Source organism: Labrus mixtus, chromosome 2 (assembly GCF_963584025.1).
Source record: "Labrus mixtus chromosome 2, fLabMix1.1, whole genome shotgun sequence".
In the NCBI taxonomy this organism is placed as follows: Eukaryota; Metazoa; Chordata; class Actinopteri; order Labriformes; family Labridae; genus Labrus; species Labrus mixtus.
The window spans coordinates 14,647,247-14,664,366 of record NC_083613.1 but is presented as its reverse complement, the minus strand read 5'-3'; the positions used below and the strand labels follow the sequence as shown (position 1 = coordinate 14,664,366).

At 43.1% G+C, this 17,120-nt stretch overlaps 1 protein-coding gene across 5 annotated transcripts in view; it reads right to left on the bottom strand.

Moving 5' to 3' along the window:
* Positions 1–3,455: 3,455 nt before the first annotated feature.
* LOC132994068 (nucleosome-remodeling factor subunit BPTF-like) overlaps positions 3,456–17,120 on the bottom strand; it is a 49,110-nt gene continuing 35,445 nt past the window's right edge. For 4 of the 5 annotated variants that reach the window (XM_061064179.1, XM_061064188.1, XM_061064206.1 and 1 more), the window contains 7 exons: positions 13,148–13,373; positions 12,614–12,942; positions 11,839–12,012; positions 10,835–11,027; positions 10,231–10,315; positions 7,787–7,973; positions 3,456–4,102 (listed from right to left, as the gene is read on the bottom strand). In XM_061064179.1, coding sequence (XP_060920162.1) covers positions 4,066–4,102; positions 7,787–7,973; positions 10,231–10,315; positions 10,835–11,027; positions 11,839–12,012; positions 12,614–12,942; positions 13,148–13,373 — 1,231 coding nt within the window. In that variant the 3' untranslated portion in view covers positions 3,456–4,065. Of the gene's footprint in view, positions 4,103–4,684; positions 5,092–7,786; positions 7,974–10,230; positions 10,316–10,834; positions 11,028–11,838; positions 12,013–12,613; positions 12,943–13,147; positions 13,374–17,120 lie in introns of those variants that run through there. The other variant, XM_061064197.1, reaches the window with a different exon arrangement.

Sequence of the window (17,120 nt, the reverse complement as noted above, 5' to 3'; positions counted from 1 at the left end):
ACTTACAAAAAATGTAAGAAATGTTTGAGTTCAATATAAGTTCTATGCACATTATTAAACATGTATAACCTTTTAAAGGTCCAATCAGTAAGATGTGTAGTGAGTGAAATGATAAAGTGAGCTTACTATATGATCAGACATTAATGAAACATGTTATGTTGAAGTGCTGGCTTCTCTGACAACAATGCAGCAGTCAGTATGTCCTCCTTCTAACTTTAGATTCTGGTCCTGAATGCTCTGGATTTGTTTGGACCAGAGAAGGTAGGCAGTTTTAAGACAGCCCCCACACGGCCGTTTTGGACGCCCCTCGGTTTGCCAGATATTAGAGCAGTTATCAGGTCAAACCAACAGGTGTTGCAGCGATGGAAGCGGGCAAGAGAAGTGGTTCAGATAGAAGTGATTGTACCCGACCTAAAAAGCCTCTGCATGTTTCTAATAAGCTCCACGAGCAGAAACGTGCTCAAACTAGGATCAATATTGGAGATGCTTTTGAAACATGGAGAGAGGTTAGAACACAGAAAGGTTTACAGACCGATGCAGAGCTGGCTAAACACTGAAGCTTCAGTGTCCACCACATGGCAACCTGTGTGAGCATGGACTCTAGAGAGGAGGGGGCGGGGGGAGACAGCTCTCTGTAATGTTTTGAATATGGACTGCAGTACCCATTTTAAACCAGGGGACCGATTTACATACTGCTCCTTTAAAAATAAAATAAAAGAAAACACGAGGAGTAGTAACATGGTGTCAAAAACATTACTTTATTACCTAGGATGAAATGTCCTATCAAGTACAAAAGAGAATCTCTTGGGAGTTTCAATGATCCGTTAAAAACATAGAATACTTCTTTTATCTGCAGTTACGTTTTCTTCAACATTACTCAAAAAAACTGAGAACCATTTTTTTTTTGTAGATATGAATAAATAAAACAAGATAATAATGCAATGTCAATATAGAAGTTATGTTGAAGAGCTTTGTTTCTTACAAAAACAAGAAGAACTCTTTACAAGAGTTCACCGTGTCGATGTACCCTGTTAAAAAAAAACCTTTATGCTCACAATATGCAGCACTTTTTATGAAAAGGGCATTTTCACCTAAATGTAGAGTTCACTTTAATACAAGAGAAAAAATAGTTCAATATACAGGCGGGCTTAGTTGCTGGTTTGAAGAGTGAAAAATAAAAGTTTCTACTGGTCTAAAAATCTGTATCTCTACATATTTGGACAGCCATAATGTACAATAGAGTACAAACAGTGGAGAAAACACATCGTCATCATCATCATCATCAGATTACAAAGTGACAGACATCTGTGTGAAAGACAATCACAGAAAAGGAGACAGGAGCTACATCATCTCTCAACTCCGCTACACATGAAAACTGCGGATGCAAACCAAACTATTTGCTCAAACTTTTAAGTTTTTAACTACTTAAAGAAACGTGTGTCTCATGACCGCTCCCCTCCTACAAAACTGATAAACACAGATTACAAAAATGTTCCCAAATATGCTCAAAGTGCAGCTATAAAATTTTCATACAAACCCCGACGTACAAAGACTCCCCAGTCCCCACTCGAGTTCTCCTCCCAGACATGCTGCCACAGACCGCAACATAACTGAGATGATGCTGAGTGGAAAAGTCCATTATCCAATTACTTAACCACAGTTTGAGGGCGAGTTGAGAGACACATGTGAGCCAACCTGTCAGCTTTAATGAAATATGTTGGAAGAAGTGGCTGATAGATAAAGGGACAGAGACTTAAAGACTGACAGGATGTAAGAAGACAGTCTGATGAGGGGGGAAGGTTCAGGACAGACCAGTTAGTTTAACCCTCCAACAAGTTTCACCTTCCCTTTAAGCCTAACGGTCTCGTTTCTTTGCTTCCTGTCCGTGATCTTAAATTTAAAAATGAAAAAAAAAAATGGTGTGCATTCATCTTGTGACTTTCAGAAGAACAGAAAATGGAAAAAAAAATCAGAATGAAGGGCAGGAAGAGGTGGGTGGGATGGCCTGTTCCGGGTGTTTCCGTCTATAAAATCAACATTTTTGCAATTCTCAGACAAAATGAAGACCCCTTGAATTACTAGAGTTTGGGCAGTACACCCTTCGATAAGAAAGATCCAGATTTGCTAATACACCTTTTTTCGACCTGGGATGATGTAATCCAGCTCCCTGATACCAGCCCACTACAAGAAAAACTGGATCAGATCACCTGTGAAGGTTCTCAGTCATCCAGTTCATGGTAATTAATAACTGGACTTGGTTGAAGATCTTGAATTCTTGAGTTCAACATCTTCAAGCAAGCCCAGTTGGCTTTGGATCAAGCTTCGGATCAGATCACCTGATCAATCATTGACTGTATATAAATATGGACAGCGAGTCTCTGTCTCCTTTTGTTGTTCAAAAGTGAAGCCACTATGGGCGCAGACATGTCGCACCTGTGATGTTATTTGTAGCCAAGACGTGGACAAAAGGGAGCTGACTGGTTGGACAAAGAAATCGACGCCATGCCTCTTACGCTCACCGCTGAACACATTAAACTTAGCAATAAAACATCAAAGATCCCTAAGGTCCCCCTGAGCGTACAGTGACAATGACCTCGTCAAAAACCTGCTGCAGTGGACTCAAGAGTGAAAATAGAGGTGACACAGTTTTTTAAGACTTACCAGACAAAATTATAACGTCACTTAATTTTCCATGCGGGGGAAAAGAAGCGAGGGTAGTTTCTGCAGAATGCAAAATGATGATTTTAGTCAAATGTAAAAAAAAAAAATGAGGCAATTTTTCTCTGATTGTTCCCACTCATCCAGGTCATGATGGTTCTAACTTTGAGCTAAAAGTCAATTGAACTCCAAGTTTTTGAATAAGTTTGACCATCTCATCTAGGAGGCTTCACAGGAAACATCTTGAACAACTTGAACCAATCCAAGTTGGATCAAACTTTAGACGTTTGGACGACTTACAGTCCGACATTTCTGATTGATGAGGGGAATAAGGTTGTCAATATTTTTTATACTCTGATACTTTTAAAAACCATGTGTTTTAAAACCATCAATTTCTGTCACTATAGTGATCAATGGTATCCAAAATTACCAAGTTTTGTCATATTTTTTAACAGGGAGATGAAGTGAGCCAAAGAGTCAGCACAAACATGTTGGCAGCGTTTCAATACTGAAATGTTGTCAATGAATTTGTGCAGGAGTCAGCCTGCTTTTTTGGGAATTAGAGACAAGACAATTACTCAACATCTGGTGCTTAAAGGCCATTGCACACCGGGTCCCTTTTTTTCCGTCTGAAATTGATGCACATTAAAAAATAAAGATGATCTCACTTTGTGTCAATCATGTTTGCCCACTGACTCAGAAACTTTATTCATTATTTCTATCTATTATTATATCATTAATTATTTCGGAACAAATTCGATCATCCGCTTTAGCATCCATCCCTGTGTGTGTGTGCATCTCTGTAGTGCCCCCCCATACTGTCAGCTGCTGTTGAAGATCGATTGCAAGGTGTCTCTGCGTTATGTTTATTTTCTCCAGATATCCCCCCCCCAAAAAAAATGCATTAAAAAAACCGGACTCATCCTGCAAAGGCCTGAGGACTTGTGTTTTTTTTTGTCGGGTATCAAGATCTTATTTTTGCTAGATTCAGATAGCAGTTTAAAAATCTGGTGTCTTGACAACCTTAGACGGGACTTTTGTTTTAAATGGAATGGAAAAAAAATGACAGCATGAAATGAACATTGCACGTCTCGACGAGAGGATCGAAGCAGATACAAACACAGGAAGTGATCAGCTACAGGATCAGAACACGAGTCGGTTCAGGATCAAAACTTTGTCTGCTCTCATGATCCGGATCTTTCTCCTGATGCAGAGTCTGGGGGTCCTGCTTCTGCATCCTGCCCAGTCTGAAGGTAGGATATCTCCGATTATGTCCCAGAAACATTCGGATGAAAAAGAGGCGTTTGTCTCTCTTCCACAGCGGTGCGACCACGAGGATTTATTATTCAAAGGAAACCCACGAGGCCTTGTCTGTGTTGTTTTTGACGCTTGGATTCTAGGAGGGAGCTAAGAGGCGGCTGATTGTAGTTTGTTGTTATGAGACCTGAAGAGACGGGGTGAACAGAAAGAAAAAGAGGAGGAAGGAAACAGTTGGGAGATATCTTGTCATTTCCTTTTTTTTATTAAAAGCTTTACAATATGACAAAAATATGCACTAGGGGAAAATACAAAAAAAAAAAAAGAAAGAAAGAAAGAAAAAGAAACAAACAAAAACATGATAGGATGCCAGTGGGTCAGACACTTTGACGGAGGCCGAGCAGCCATGTTGGTGAAATTTTAACCAATTGTGTTGAGTGACGTCGTCGGCCCCACGGTGTATTTACAAGGACTTATTTAAAGTGGAGAGCCCGCAGGAAAGCTTCACTACAGTTTGCTCCAATCTATCTTTACAGACCTACCATTATTTACTTCAGACCGTAAAAATAGTCCTTCACAAGAAGTTATAATATTCACATGAGAGAACAATATACACGGGTACAGCCAATAAAAAGGAACCAAAACACGTTGCATGCTTTTTTTTTTAAAACTCTCGGCTAAGAAATGAGGTAAAAATGTTTGTTTTTTCTGCAGCATGTTAACGACCGAGATGATCGACGACAATCAAAGAGAAGTTATCTGCTGTGTGTTGACGTGTGTCGTACTGAAGTCACAATCAAACAGTTATTTTTTTTTCATCTCAAAAAAAGAGATCCACTAAACTTCATATTCTTGTTTTTTTATCCAACTCAAACATCAACAAAATATCAGTCATCTGTTGCAGCAAGTGTAAGAAAATACATTTCCCTTGAATGCTTTGAGTAACCAACATGGCTGCCATAATTAGCCAGTAGAAACTTTTTTGTTTTTGTTCATGAGTTCTTTTGAAAATAAAAATGGATCACACCTACAGTGTGGATCAATATATTCATTTCTTACTCATTTTTTCATTGCTGTTTTAAACAAGTAAAAACAGCACCATCGGGGGGAAAAGCTAATTATTGTTTTTTGTTTGTTTAAAAGTGACCTCGGCACCCAGGAGTCTGACATCACAATCTGAAAAAGAGAGAGAGAGGGAGAGAGAGAGAATGGATGGTGTAAATACAGGCGGGTGAAGCACATCACAGTTCAGCCACATTAAGCTGGATGCAAACCACAAGACTCAGTGCAATCATCATTCATTGGTCCAAACTATTGGCATGGCGCCGATGGAGCGGCAGCCTGTCACGTGCAGCTCTGCGTCCTCAGTAGGGCGGTCAAACGGTTAAACGTACAATATGTAGAATTTCACAGAATGCTTACATTAAAATATCTAGATTAATAAAAGATGGACTAAACACACGTTACATTTTTTTGTTGAGTACTTAGATTATCTTAAATATTTCCAATAGTAATCAAAGCCAGAGAAAGCCGTACTTTTATAGTTGTAACGGGACGTGTCGTTGTAGACGCAATATGTTTATCGTTGCCATGGAAACACTGGATGTTAGGTCAAAGACCGCTGAATAAGGAAGCGTGAGCTGCTACTGAAAGCTGTCGTACTGTTGATGTTTGTGCTGCTGTGATTAAAAAAAGTCATGTAAATGAAATGTCAGCTTGTTCTACAGTAAAAACTAAATTAAAGAATGAAATGTTGACCAAACTGTGGCTTAAATCTTGTAGTTTGCATCCACACAAAGCAATCCCATCAGTCAGCCGGAGCGATGCAGTGAGGTGAGAGTTAACACAAACCAGCGCAGCAGATAGAGGAGTCGTTAAGGTTTACACCCCGATCCTCAGTCAGTCAGTGACCAAGGATCAGTTCAGTCCAGACTGCAGCGTTTGCACCAACAACACCCAGAAGAACGGGCTCAAACGTTTCACACATTGATATTTATATTACTTTGATGCAGTATTCAAGCCACATTAAAGATAGAATATCTGAGATTTCTAATCTCCTAACGCGACTTTATTCTATTAATATTCAGACTTTATTCTCATTAATGAACTTTAGTCTTGAAATCTCAGATTGTTTTTTCAACATGGCCCTCATGTAGTCGTGTTTGTATGTTACATCTTGTAAAGATTCAGATTTTCAGTAAGATCATTTTTGGTTTCTTTAGTTGGTGAAAGCTGAAGTCAGAACACCGATCACATCACAGCAGGACCTGAGCCTTTTAAACTCGTGTTGTTAGGGGGCGGAGCCGCCGCTCGCTGGAGGCTGAATGAAGACGACAGCAAACATGAAACTGTAGAGGATCGAGGTTAAGACTGAAAGCTCACACAGTCTGCAGAAAAACACTCCGGGAACAATGTTGTCACCTAAAACTGGATAAGTGGAGATTTATCAAGTCTGTGTTTTTTTTTTTTTAAAGACGACTCGTTCTACAGAGTAAGGTCCACATGATGTTAAATGATACAGCCTCCTTTATTTTAATTTCTGTTGGAATCTAAAAGCTTTAAAAATAAAAATAAAAATAAAAATATGGGGCCTTTATTTAGAGAAGGGACAGTGGATAGAGTCAGAATTTAGGGGGAGAGGGAGAGTGGGGAACAACATGTGGGAAAGGAGCCACAGGTCAGATTCAGACCCGGGACCCCCTGCTTGGATGACTACAGCCTCCGTACATGGGGCGCATGCACTAACCATATGCTACGGGCCCCCCCTTAACTTGTATTTTTAACCTTAATCTGTGAAGAGAGAGAGACAGGAATCTGTGCATTTTAACAGTACGAAAGGAAAACTTTGCTTGGAAAGCTCTGGTGATTTGGGTGCATAGGACCAATGCCGCCCATAGGGAGGGTTTCTGTGGTCCAGGCGCATGGGGACCCATTACGGTTGGGCAAAACATGGTCCATCCTAATTTAAGCAATCATAACCATTCTTTTTTTTTTTTAAACCTAAATACTCTTTACTTATAAACACACCAAAAAAACACATTTTATTAAGTGTTGCCTTTTTCAAAATGTAAATTCCCTCTTTTTAAATTTGTATTAACCTTTTGTTTTGGAATGTTTAAGTTATGGACGAGCCCATTGAAATTAACTGTTAGGCCACTAGGCTAATGGCGAGCTGGGTGTAGCCATGCCAGGACCGGCACAAAAGTCAGGATGCCAGAAAGAAAGATGGCGTTTCACCCCAACAGTAACGTGTCAGCAAACTTTTTTCAGTTAGCTCCAAAAGGTGATCAGAGCCGGGCAGGGGAGATGAAAGTTATCTAGGAGGTCCTGATCCAATGAGGGACCAATGACTTGGTCTTTCAGAGGACCAGCAATTTCTGTGGGCGGGCCTGCATAGGACTGCTATATTTGTTGCTGTGGTAACCAAACAGACTCTGATATGGTTTGATTTCTACTTGTATCGTGTTCAAGTTTTAATCCTGATATCCTGTCAACCCTACGTAGAGAGAGAGAGAGAAGTAACCTGCCGCCCGTGTGAGCTTTCAGTCTCGACCCAATGAGGTGAACGTTTGGAGAAAAAACACAAGATGGAGACTCAGTGGATCAAAGAGATGAAGGAGTCGATGAACTCCACAGGCTCCATGGAAAAAGATATTCCATGAGAAGTTACATTTTATTGGTCTCATTGGAGAAACTGCATCCACACGACCTCCACAGAGGTCAGAGTCGGCTACGCAGCTGGAGCCACAAATGACTCTAGGACACTTCCTCCTGCAGGCTGAGCGTCTCAGTTAGCTTTCTTTATAAAAGTCACCTGCTTGTGTTTCCTCTCATCCTCCTCATCTCTACATCATCATCATTGTTATCATACCTGCTGGCTTTGAAGCCTTTGAGTTTCTGGACGAAGAAAGTCTCCAGAACCTCGGCACACTGGTAGAAGGGCGAGTCACTGGGGTTGTAGTAGCGGCAGTTGTCGAAGATTTTGGTCATGTCCGCTACAAACTCGGTGAGCTTGACGTACTCGCGCTTCTGTAACCTCTCCTCCATCGTCGAAAGGTCTGAGAGAAGAGGATTTAAGAACACATACTTGGTTAACGACTGTGGGAACATATGTCATCAGATATGTGGACGCATAAGTTCCCAAAAATCTGCCTCAATGTGACGGCAGATGATGTGGAATGTGTTTGACATGTTTCCTTGAGAACTTTTTATGAGACAACAAAAATCCGAGAAACCCCTCCAGCTTCAACCTCCATTCACTCGGCTTCCAGATCAGTCAGTGAGATTCATTCCTGAGGGGAGCGTCCTCAGCTGACGGTCAGATAAGTTCAGATGATTCTCAGCCTCACGTTAAAGTGAGCTCTCAGAGGGGATGTAAAGATACACTCCTGGTGCGTAGCACGATCACAGGTTCAGGACACGATCGTCACCATGAGACCGACGTCACGTGATAAATATGATTCTTTCATTTCAATTCTCTGACAGTAAAAATGCTAAATCTCCTTTTTCTTATTTTTCCTTTATGAACAAAATGAATATTCAAATAGTGAAAATCTATTTTTATAAGCGGGGCAGCTGTCGCTCAGTTGGTAGAGTCGGTCGTCTCTCAACTGGAAGGTCGAGGGTTCGATCCCCAGCTCCTGCAGCCACATGTCCGATGTGTCCTCAGGTAAGGCACCTAACCCTGAGTTGCTCCCATTGCTTCATCGGCAGCATGTGAATGTGTATGAATGGATTAGTTTCTTCTGATGGACTCTTTACACAGCAGCCTCTACCATCAGCGTGTGAATGTGTAGGTGTGACCTGCGGTGGACAGCTGCTTTGAGTAGTCAGATGAATAAAAGGGGGTGAGTTTTTTTAATTAACTCTCATAATGTGTTTTGGAGTTATGCATATATTTGCATATTTAGGGGTGTGGTCAATTTGACAGACAGGTGGGTACACTGTAGCTGTTTGTCAGAAGGTTTAAGAGCCGCCTAAAATCCACCTCTTTGCCTGTTTCTGGATTGAGCGAAAGCTAAGTGGAGACAGCATTTCCAAAATGGTGACCGCCATCGTTAGGCTTCAAAACATATCTTCAGAATCCAATTGGTGACGTCACTGAGACTGCGTCCTTATTATATGCAATCTATGGTTGTAGTTCAAAACTGAAACTGAACACAGCGCAGGCTTTATATAATCTGCTGCTGCTGGTGGTGTGCCCTGCACAACGTCCCCAGGGCTGCGTCGTCTAAAACAAACATATCCGACTCATAACAGCTGCTCCGGGCCTTACAAACCTCATGGTCTATATCAAAGACCTCCTTCTTCCCCATCGTCAGATTTCATCTCAAAGCCCTCTCAAATCTACCAACGGCTACAGCTCCTTCAGCCAAATGCTCTTTTTTTTTTTTGTTTTCTTTTTGAAAACCAACAGGGTCTTTTTCTTGCGGTGGGGGAGGGGGGGGGGACTAGAGTTTCCAGGACGGGGCCAACAGGAGCTGTGTGTGGAGCCGGTCGCTTTCCACAGTGAGCCCGTCAGGCCCCCGAGCAGCTCATTAACGGTTTGTTTGTGTGGAAGTTCAAAAAGGCCCTGTTGACGCAAGTCCCCGTTTACATGGCCGGTTTGATCTGAGTTCGAGGGCTTCCTCCCTGCTGGCCTCCTGGTGGCTGTTTGAATGTTGAAGATGGAGAGACTTGAGTCTTACTTCCACTGACGAGCTGCAGCTTCATAATCGCCTAAAGCCATTATGAAACAAACCAGCGACACTCGGGCTAATGCATCGTCCCAGTAGGGATCCAATCTGAGTCTCTGGGATTTAGTTCAGTGCTGAGTCTCGGCCGATCTTAATTTTCCCTCCATAACGAACCCACTAAATGAAAAAACAAAACGTCTGCCAATCCACAAACAATATGTTCCAATGTTGAAGCGCTCTGCTCTCAGGAAACATAAACTGAACCACGGCTTTCCTTCATCGCATTATGGCAGAGCTGAGCTCCGTCAGGAAGATAAGCACAGCGCTCCACTGTGCAGCAGGGAGTGCAGACGATGACGGCTCACCTTCACAATCACACACGAACATGCTCACAGAAGAACACCTTTATGGGCATGTTTGTGCATGTGCATGTTGTGATGGAGCAGTAATAAAAGAAGAATTCATAGAGCTACGAGCAGCTGCAATCCATTCTGCATGAATTCTCCTTGAGTACTCTGAATATGTGATCAGTTAAAAGCACTGAGTGGCATGAAAAACACTGAGACAGAATTCCTGCTGATCAATAACCCTGTAGTCATTGTTGTGTTTGTGAGTGCTTTTACACATTTCCCCCACTCACCCATTGGTTCCTTGATAACCCTGTAGTAGTCCGGGGCGTCGTTTGTGTCCACTGGCTCTAGGAACGGCCACGCCATTTTATGCGCCTGCAGACAAGGGAGGGGGAAGGACGAAGAGAAAGACAAGACACATGAGAACGCTGGAACCAGTGAAGTAAAAACAAACAGCAGCGTGAAAATGACACTGGAAGCAGGTGGGTCAACACAGATGTTCTCTCCTGCTTTCTGCTCCACTTCTATGTCTCTCTGCCTCCCTCACACGTTCACAAAACCAGAGGAGAGAGCAGGAGAGAGCAGGAGAGAGAGAAAAGAGAGGGAAGCACACACAAAAAAAAAAAAGAACTGAGGCCAGGCAGCTGTCCAAGTAGCGCTCTGGGGAGCCGAACCCATCAGATAAGACGGACACAGAGGACTTTTGTTTGCAGCGGGGTCGCTGAGGAGCTGGGCTATAGCATGCAATAAAACCACCACTACACCGCTGCTGCTTATGCTACAGCTGAGAGCGTTCATGTCATTCTGCAGTAAATTAAGTACAACATTAACCTCTGAAAAACTAGATTTACGTGACCTTAGTGTTTGTGCCGCTACAATAACTCTCCAGTTTACCTGTAAGGAGCGTAGAGTTCTCCGCAGGCCCTCGTAGTCCTTGTCTGTGAGCGGCGTGAACACCGTCATGGCGTCCTCTGTTGACTGACACTGTGGACACACGTATTCGTCTATGTGGTTGGCCTCGCTCTGCAGGATGCCCACACAGCGGCCGTGGTACCAGTTCTGACAGCGATCGCAGCCGATGTAGAACCTGTGGAGGAAGTGAGGACTCAACTTTACTTGCGATGTCGTGTTTCATCTCGTTATTACATAACACTTAAACACTCAGCAAAGACTTCAGCCACCGGCCAACCACCACGTACGCTCTGCGCATGTGTGAGAGGCCATTACTCTCCATGCCAGCAGGTGGTGGTAGTCTGTAATCGTCATTCCAAAAAGGGGAAACCGGAAGAAGACGAGGACAATTTCCCACTGCTGCCGCTCACCACTCTAATATACGGTAGGTACTTCTAAACGAGAATAATGGCTGATAAACAGTTGAAGTTGTTTATTTGCTTTGGTCACTTCTGTTTCTCGTCTCGTGCACTGATTCGCTTAGCTGAACAGCCAATCAGAGTGATTCCTCTCACTAAACGCGCCGGCGCCAAACGACGACAGTTCAACATGTCGAATCGGGCGTAAAAAGGCCGACAGAGCTGGACACACCGCAAACATTAGGTCGATAATCCCTCACCGTCAAGGCCTTTAGTCAATAGAGTCGTGGTGTAAAAATATAAACAAACTTCCTGATTTTTTTTCTCCCCCTGAACTTTTTCATGGTGAGCTGCATGTTTGAACCCAAACGACAGAACTTTCACCCAAATTTTACAAGCTCTTCCTCCTGCCAGCCCCATAGTAAAATGTCTGTGAGAAATTAGCTTGAGCTGAACGCAGCAGAAAATGTTCAGGAAGATTTAACCAAAGCAAGCGGGTGGGCGACCTGTGAGATCGTCCTGCATGTAATAATGCAGCTTCATATCGTACATGAAGAAAAGCAGAAAGACGTAGACATCGCTCCTTACTGGGACTCGTCGTACGGCGTCCGACAGATACAGTACAGCTCCTCGGTGCTCCTCTCCTGGCCTCGTTTACACTCCACACAGATGTAGTCGTCCATCTTCTTGGCCTCCTTCTCCGTGATGCCCACACACTCTCCGTGATACCAGTTGGTACACAGATCGCAGCCGATGTAGAACCTTTACAGACACAGAGGAGACAAAGACAACGTCACTTATGTCTTCCTAAAATCTATAAACCCCAGCGGCAGGGGGGCTGTCACAAAGTGATTAACAGCACGCAGCAGAATCAGACTTTTTTTTAAACGCTCCACAGCAAAGATTCACAATGAGTTTGTTGGAGTTTTAAAAGAAAGCAGGATTAAGATTTTTTTTTAAACAACAACTACTGAAACATTTACAGGACAAAATCAGCAACGTGATAAGAGTAACCGTTTTGCCACAGGGGGTGCCAAACTGACACAAAGCGACTTTAGTTGTGAACTTAAGTTGGAAAAAAGGAAGGAGGGCTGTCCACTTTGAGTCATGATGTCATACTTGACCAACCAACTTAAACCACAAACAAACTTTCGATGAAATCAAGTCCTTTTGTTCCACACAGGGTTGTCGCACACATTTTAAAATCTAATCTAAAACTTTTTCACTTATAATGCTACCATTAATAGAACCGTGAACAAGAAATCCATGAAAAATGTAAATAAAAACTTCAAACTAGACATTGAAACAGGACACATTTCCCCATACTGTATATTTGAGTGTATTCGTTGGGTTATGGTCATACTTGGTCTCGTCGTAGGGCGTCTTGCAGACGCAGTAGAGCTTGATGTCTTTCTTGCTCTCCTTGGTGCTCGTCGTCAGGATCATCTTCTTCTTCTTGGACTTGGCCGACGTCGCCGTCTCTCTCTCCTCCTCTCGTTTCCTCTTGTGTGTGGAGGCGGCGGTCGTGGCGTGGTGGTGTTGGGAGGAGATGGCGTGCGTGTGCGAGTGTTGCTGCTGGTTGCGGGCAGACGCGGCGGCGGCAGCTGCAGCAGCCTGGGCGGCCTGCTGGGCTGCAGCCTGAGCTCTCTCCTTCTCCCTCCTCATCCGCAGCAGGTCCCTCTTTAGCTCCTCCTGTGGAGAGAAATGTCCGAGCAGATGAGTTTAGCACGCTTAAAAGCTTAATTTGGAGGTCAATTCTGTTTGATAACGACTTGAAAAGACACATTCATGAGGCCATGAGCTCCGATCTTTTAAGAATAAGATGATGTCATTAAAAAATTTGAGTGGATACAAATTCCCTCTTCATTTTTCTAACATCTTGTTGCCCCCGTCATACCTGGGCCTCCAGCTGAAGCTCCTTGTCGAGTAGCGCGCGCTTCTTCAGGATCTCCATCTTGAGGCTTTCTTTGTGTCGGTACAGGAGCGAGGAGAGCTTGCTGGCATTAGCCAATCTCCTCTTGGCCTCCACCACCTCCTCCTTCTTCCTCCTCTTGGTCTCCTGCCTCTCATCCTTGTCGATCCGGTCCAGGATGAACTTCATCACCTGGTTACAGACGATCATCCTGAACGGACACAAAAGTGACAGAAAGATGACAAAGGGGTCGTTTCAGACTTCTTTCCTCCTGACCTTTTCAAACTTAGAGGATCATAGCGGCGTCTTGTATAGAAAAGAAAAGCACTGTATACTGAAAACCAAGAAATTAAAAAGTCCAAAAACCCGGCTTAAGAAATAGTCCCAGTGAGTCTAATGAGGACCCTCGTGCAACAGGGATTTGGCACATTTGTATTTTTTAAGGCACTAAATCAACACAGCAGTTGTGCTGAGAGAGAGATGCATAAAAGAGTGAGGAAAGGGAAAGGATTATCTTCAATTCAGAGAGTCACAGAGGAAGAAAGTAAACCTTCTGACACAGCAGTGGGCAGGAGCGGAGTATTAAACCCAACAATGCTTCAACATTTCAGAAAACTCAACCTGCACCGCCGCTTCAAGAACCTCTCAGTTTCCACATGTAAGAAATGGCCGAGTGCTTCAGTGTACTATGAAAGCGTTTCTCTTGAGGCAGTGTGGTGGATCTGTTGTGTAAGCTTGTGTTGGACTTCACTCGTCACCAACACGCTCCTTGTCTCTCTTTTCTCCGCTGAAGACTGGAATCAAGTCAACTGTTTTCTATTCCCATTAACTTCTGCACAAAAGGTCAGAGGTTAGATCGTTGATGTTTTAAAAACAAAGAGGGAAAACTTTTGTATGGTTTGACCGATGGGGCTTTCACACTCGCTCAAAACTCTAGAAAACATTTTTTATTTATTTTATTTTACACAGGCTGGATTTGAACCTGGGCCGTCCGCTTTGAGGACTGAGGCCTCCATACATGGGGCGCACGCACTAACCACTGCGCCACCAGTGCCCCACATTTTGAGGTTGAGCTGCATGTGTGAATGCAAAACAGGAGAATGTTTCACTCACGTTTTCAAGCCCCCCAAAAAAAGAATAATTTTTCATGTGAAATTGGGGCGAGCTGATGTGTGATCTCAGCAGCAGGTAATACGTAGGTAAAATCAGGAGGGGATGTCATTTATATGCTGATTGGTGCACAAACATAGACGGTATGCGTCTGACCTGTGTGATCTCCTTGCATGTTATAAAACTGCTTTTTTTACTCTTTTGTGCCAGTATGATCTATTCTACTCATACCGTTAAATCTGCACTCACAGAAACTGTGTTGTTCTTTTTTTATTTACGTCATGTTCTGCTTCTTCAGACTCCTCCCCTGTCTCACAGAGATACTCTCCCCTGTGAGGTGCATGTGTGAACAAGAATCTCAGGAAGATTTCAGAGGCAATCTGGCTGATGATGATGGGTAAAAGTCTGAAAACGGCTTGACTAAACATCCATCAAAAGAGGGGTGGAAACGTTCATTTCCTTTGATCGGTTCCAGCCATTGACTTACTGCATGCAGCCGGAACATCTCTGTGCATGTAGTTTAAGTGCTGCATTATGTTTTCTGTTCCTGAGTAAGTTCTACGCCGCTATGTTGTTGATATTGTGATTCTGTTGAAATACACAAAGCATTGATATGAAGGCATGAAGTCTTGCCAGAAGATAAACCGGATCCTGATCCAGGGGAGTCGCCTTCCCTGTGTGAAAAAAAAAGTCCTGTTCTTTCACCACGTGTCTCCCAGATGTTGAGGGGTATTTACTTGTTCTGTGTTTATTTGTGTGAGACTCTGAGCTTCAGTAGCCGGGGAGTGGAGTGACCGGTGAGAGATGGACAGATAGACGACGACTGGGAAGTCAAACTGCTCTATTAAACACAGGAGAGGGATGACGAAAGGTCAGACGTGCAAAATAAAGAAAACATAAATGTACCAGAAAAAAACTCTCCTCCAACTTTTAGTCAAAACTGACCGTCAGTGAGTAACAATCAGAATAATTTATAGCTCTGTAAACTCAGTGAGTTCACTTGTGTTTGTTAACATTCGCGACTCAGATAGAAAGCTGTGGGTTCACGTTCAGCAGCAGAGCGCTCGACAGGTGTACGTCTGTGGGAACAGCACACAGTGACACATCCGTGGCTGCTGAGGTCGAAGACAGGCCAACGGGCTCCTACTCTCGAGTGCACAGATCAAACAGAGCGACAAGACTAGGAGAGGCTAATGTAACGGGACATGGGGAGGCGACGAGGTTACAGAGCCGTGTTTTGAAGGAAAAGCTGCGAGGAAAAAGACGACATGAAGACATGGAAAAAGGATGAAAAATAAGCAGCGAGACAGACAACAGACGGAGCTGCAGAGATGACGCGGCAGTCTGGGTCGGGTATTTCAGGTTTGTGTGAATGGGCACAGTGTTGACATAGCGTCTGTGGACATAAACACATGGTTGTCAAGGTCATCTGTGGGTCAGAGTATGATCCATCTATGTCGTCTGAAACACGAGGCCAGGAGCAGTCTTAGTGAACATGGCACTACTACTTTTCATAAATGTTACATGTTTTTATAGTAGTGGAAGTTTAACTCTTCTGACAGACGACATTTTCACCTTATTTTAAGTTACAACCGTCACTGTGAATATACATATATGTATATATATTATTTAATTTAAATGATCAATCTACGCACACTTATTTATGTAAATACTGTAATTGACATCTTAATTGACCCATCTGTCACATAACTTCATTTTACTTATCATGTTACTTTAGCATCTTTTGCACTATTCACCACTGCACTGTTTCATATTTAGTCATGTATATATTAGTCTTTTCTTATTATGTTTATTGTTGATGTTTAATGTTGTACCTGTACATATGAGAGCACAGTTCACCGAAGTTAAATTCCTTGTGTGTGTAAGCATACCTGGCCAATAAATCTGATTCTAAAGTTCGAACACCATCGAGTCTTCATGTTAACAGAACAAGCTCATTCAGGAAACAACCACTGATTACCTTTTACCTCTTGATGAAACAGGACCAGTGGCACCAACAGTAGTACCAAGCCCCTTGCACACATGCACTCTGCATTGCTAAACATTTACAGAAATTACCAGGGTGATCTGCACGTTCCAATGAGTACAGACTAATTTATTTTTTTTAACCAGGATTTTCCTGCCAGCTTCCTACTAAAGGTCTGCAAGAACTGGAGCTGAGCCGCTGTGAGAACACATCGGGAAACCTTCAGGAAAATTCCTGTTGAGAGCGTGAAAGGGGTGACGAGATTGATCAGAAACTGGTGGGATTTTTGAGTTTGTACATGTAATGAAGCTGCTTCATACTCTTCTCTGCTCATCGAACGCTGTCAACAATGTCAATAAACCTCCACGTTGCTCCCGCTGCTTTGTCGGCGGTGTATGAATGTGATTAGTTACTACTCATGAACACTTTGCACAGCAGCCTCTACCATCAGTGTGTAAATGTGACATATGGTGTAAAAAGTCAGACGGCTAGAACATAGGAACATAGATGGTTTGCTTTTTTAGGTTAAAGCAAACGTTCTGTATCTGAAAATCCCTGTGGACTGGAGTAATGAGTCAATAACTTTGAGCTAATGGACGTCTTAAAATGAACTTTGATTGCTCTAATCCACTGTCCTGTGAGAGGGGGAGTGGTCATGTATTTCACACTCCTCTCATTTATTACGGGTTTGTCTTTGTGCTCTCGTTTGTCGGGACGCAGTGAGATCATGCAGCTGTCGGTGGTTAAACACACAAACCCCTAAACTTTCCCATGCAGCGTTCAAGTGTTGTACCTCCCGATATGTTCTTGGACTAAAGTCAAACGAAGAGGATAGCAGAGTGATCAGGCTGCCGAAACGTC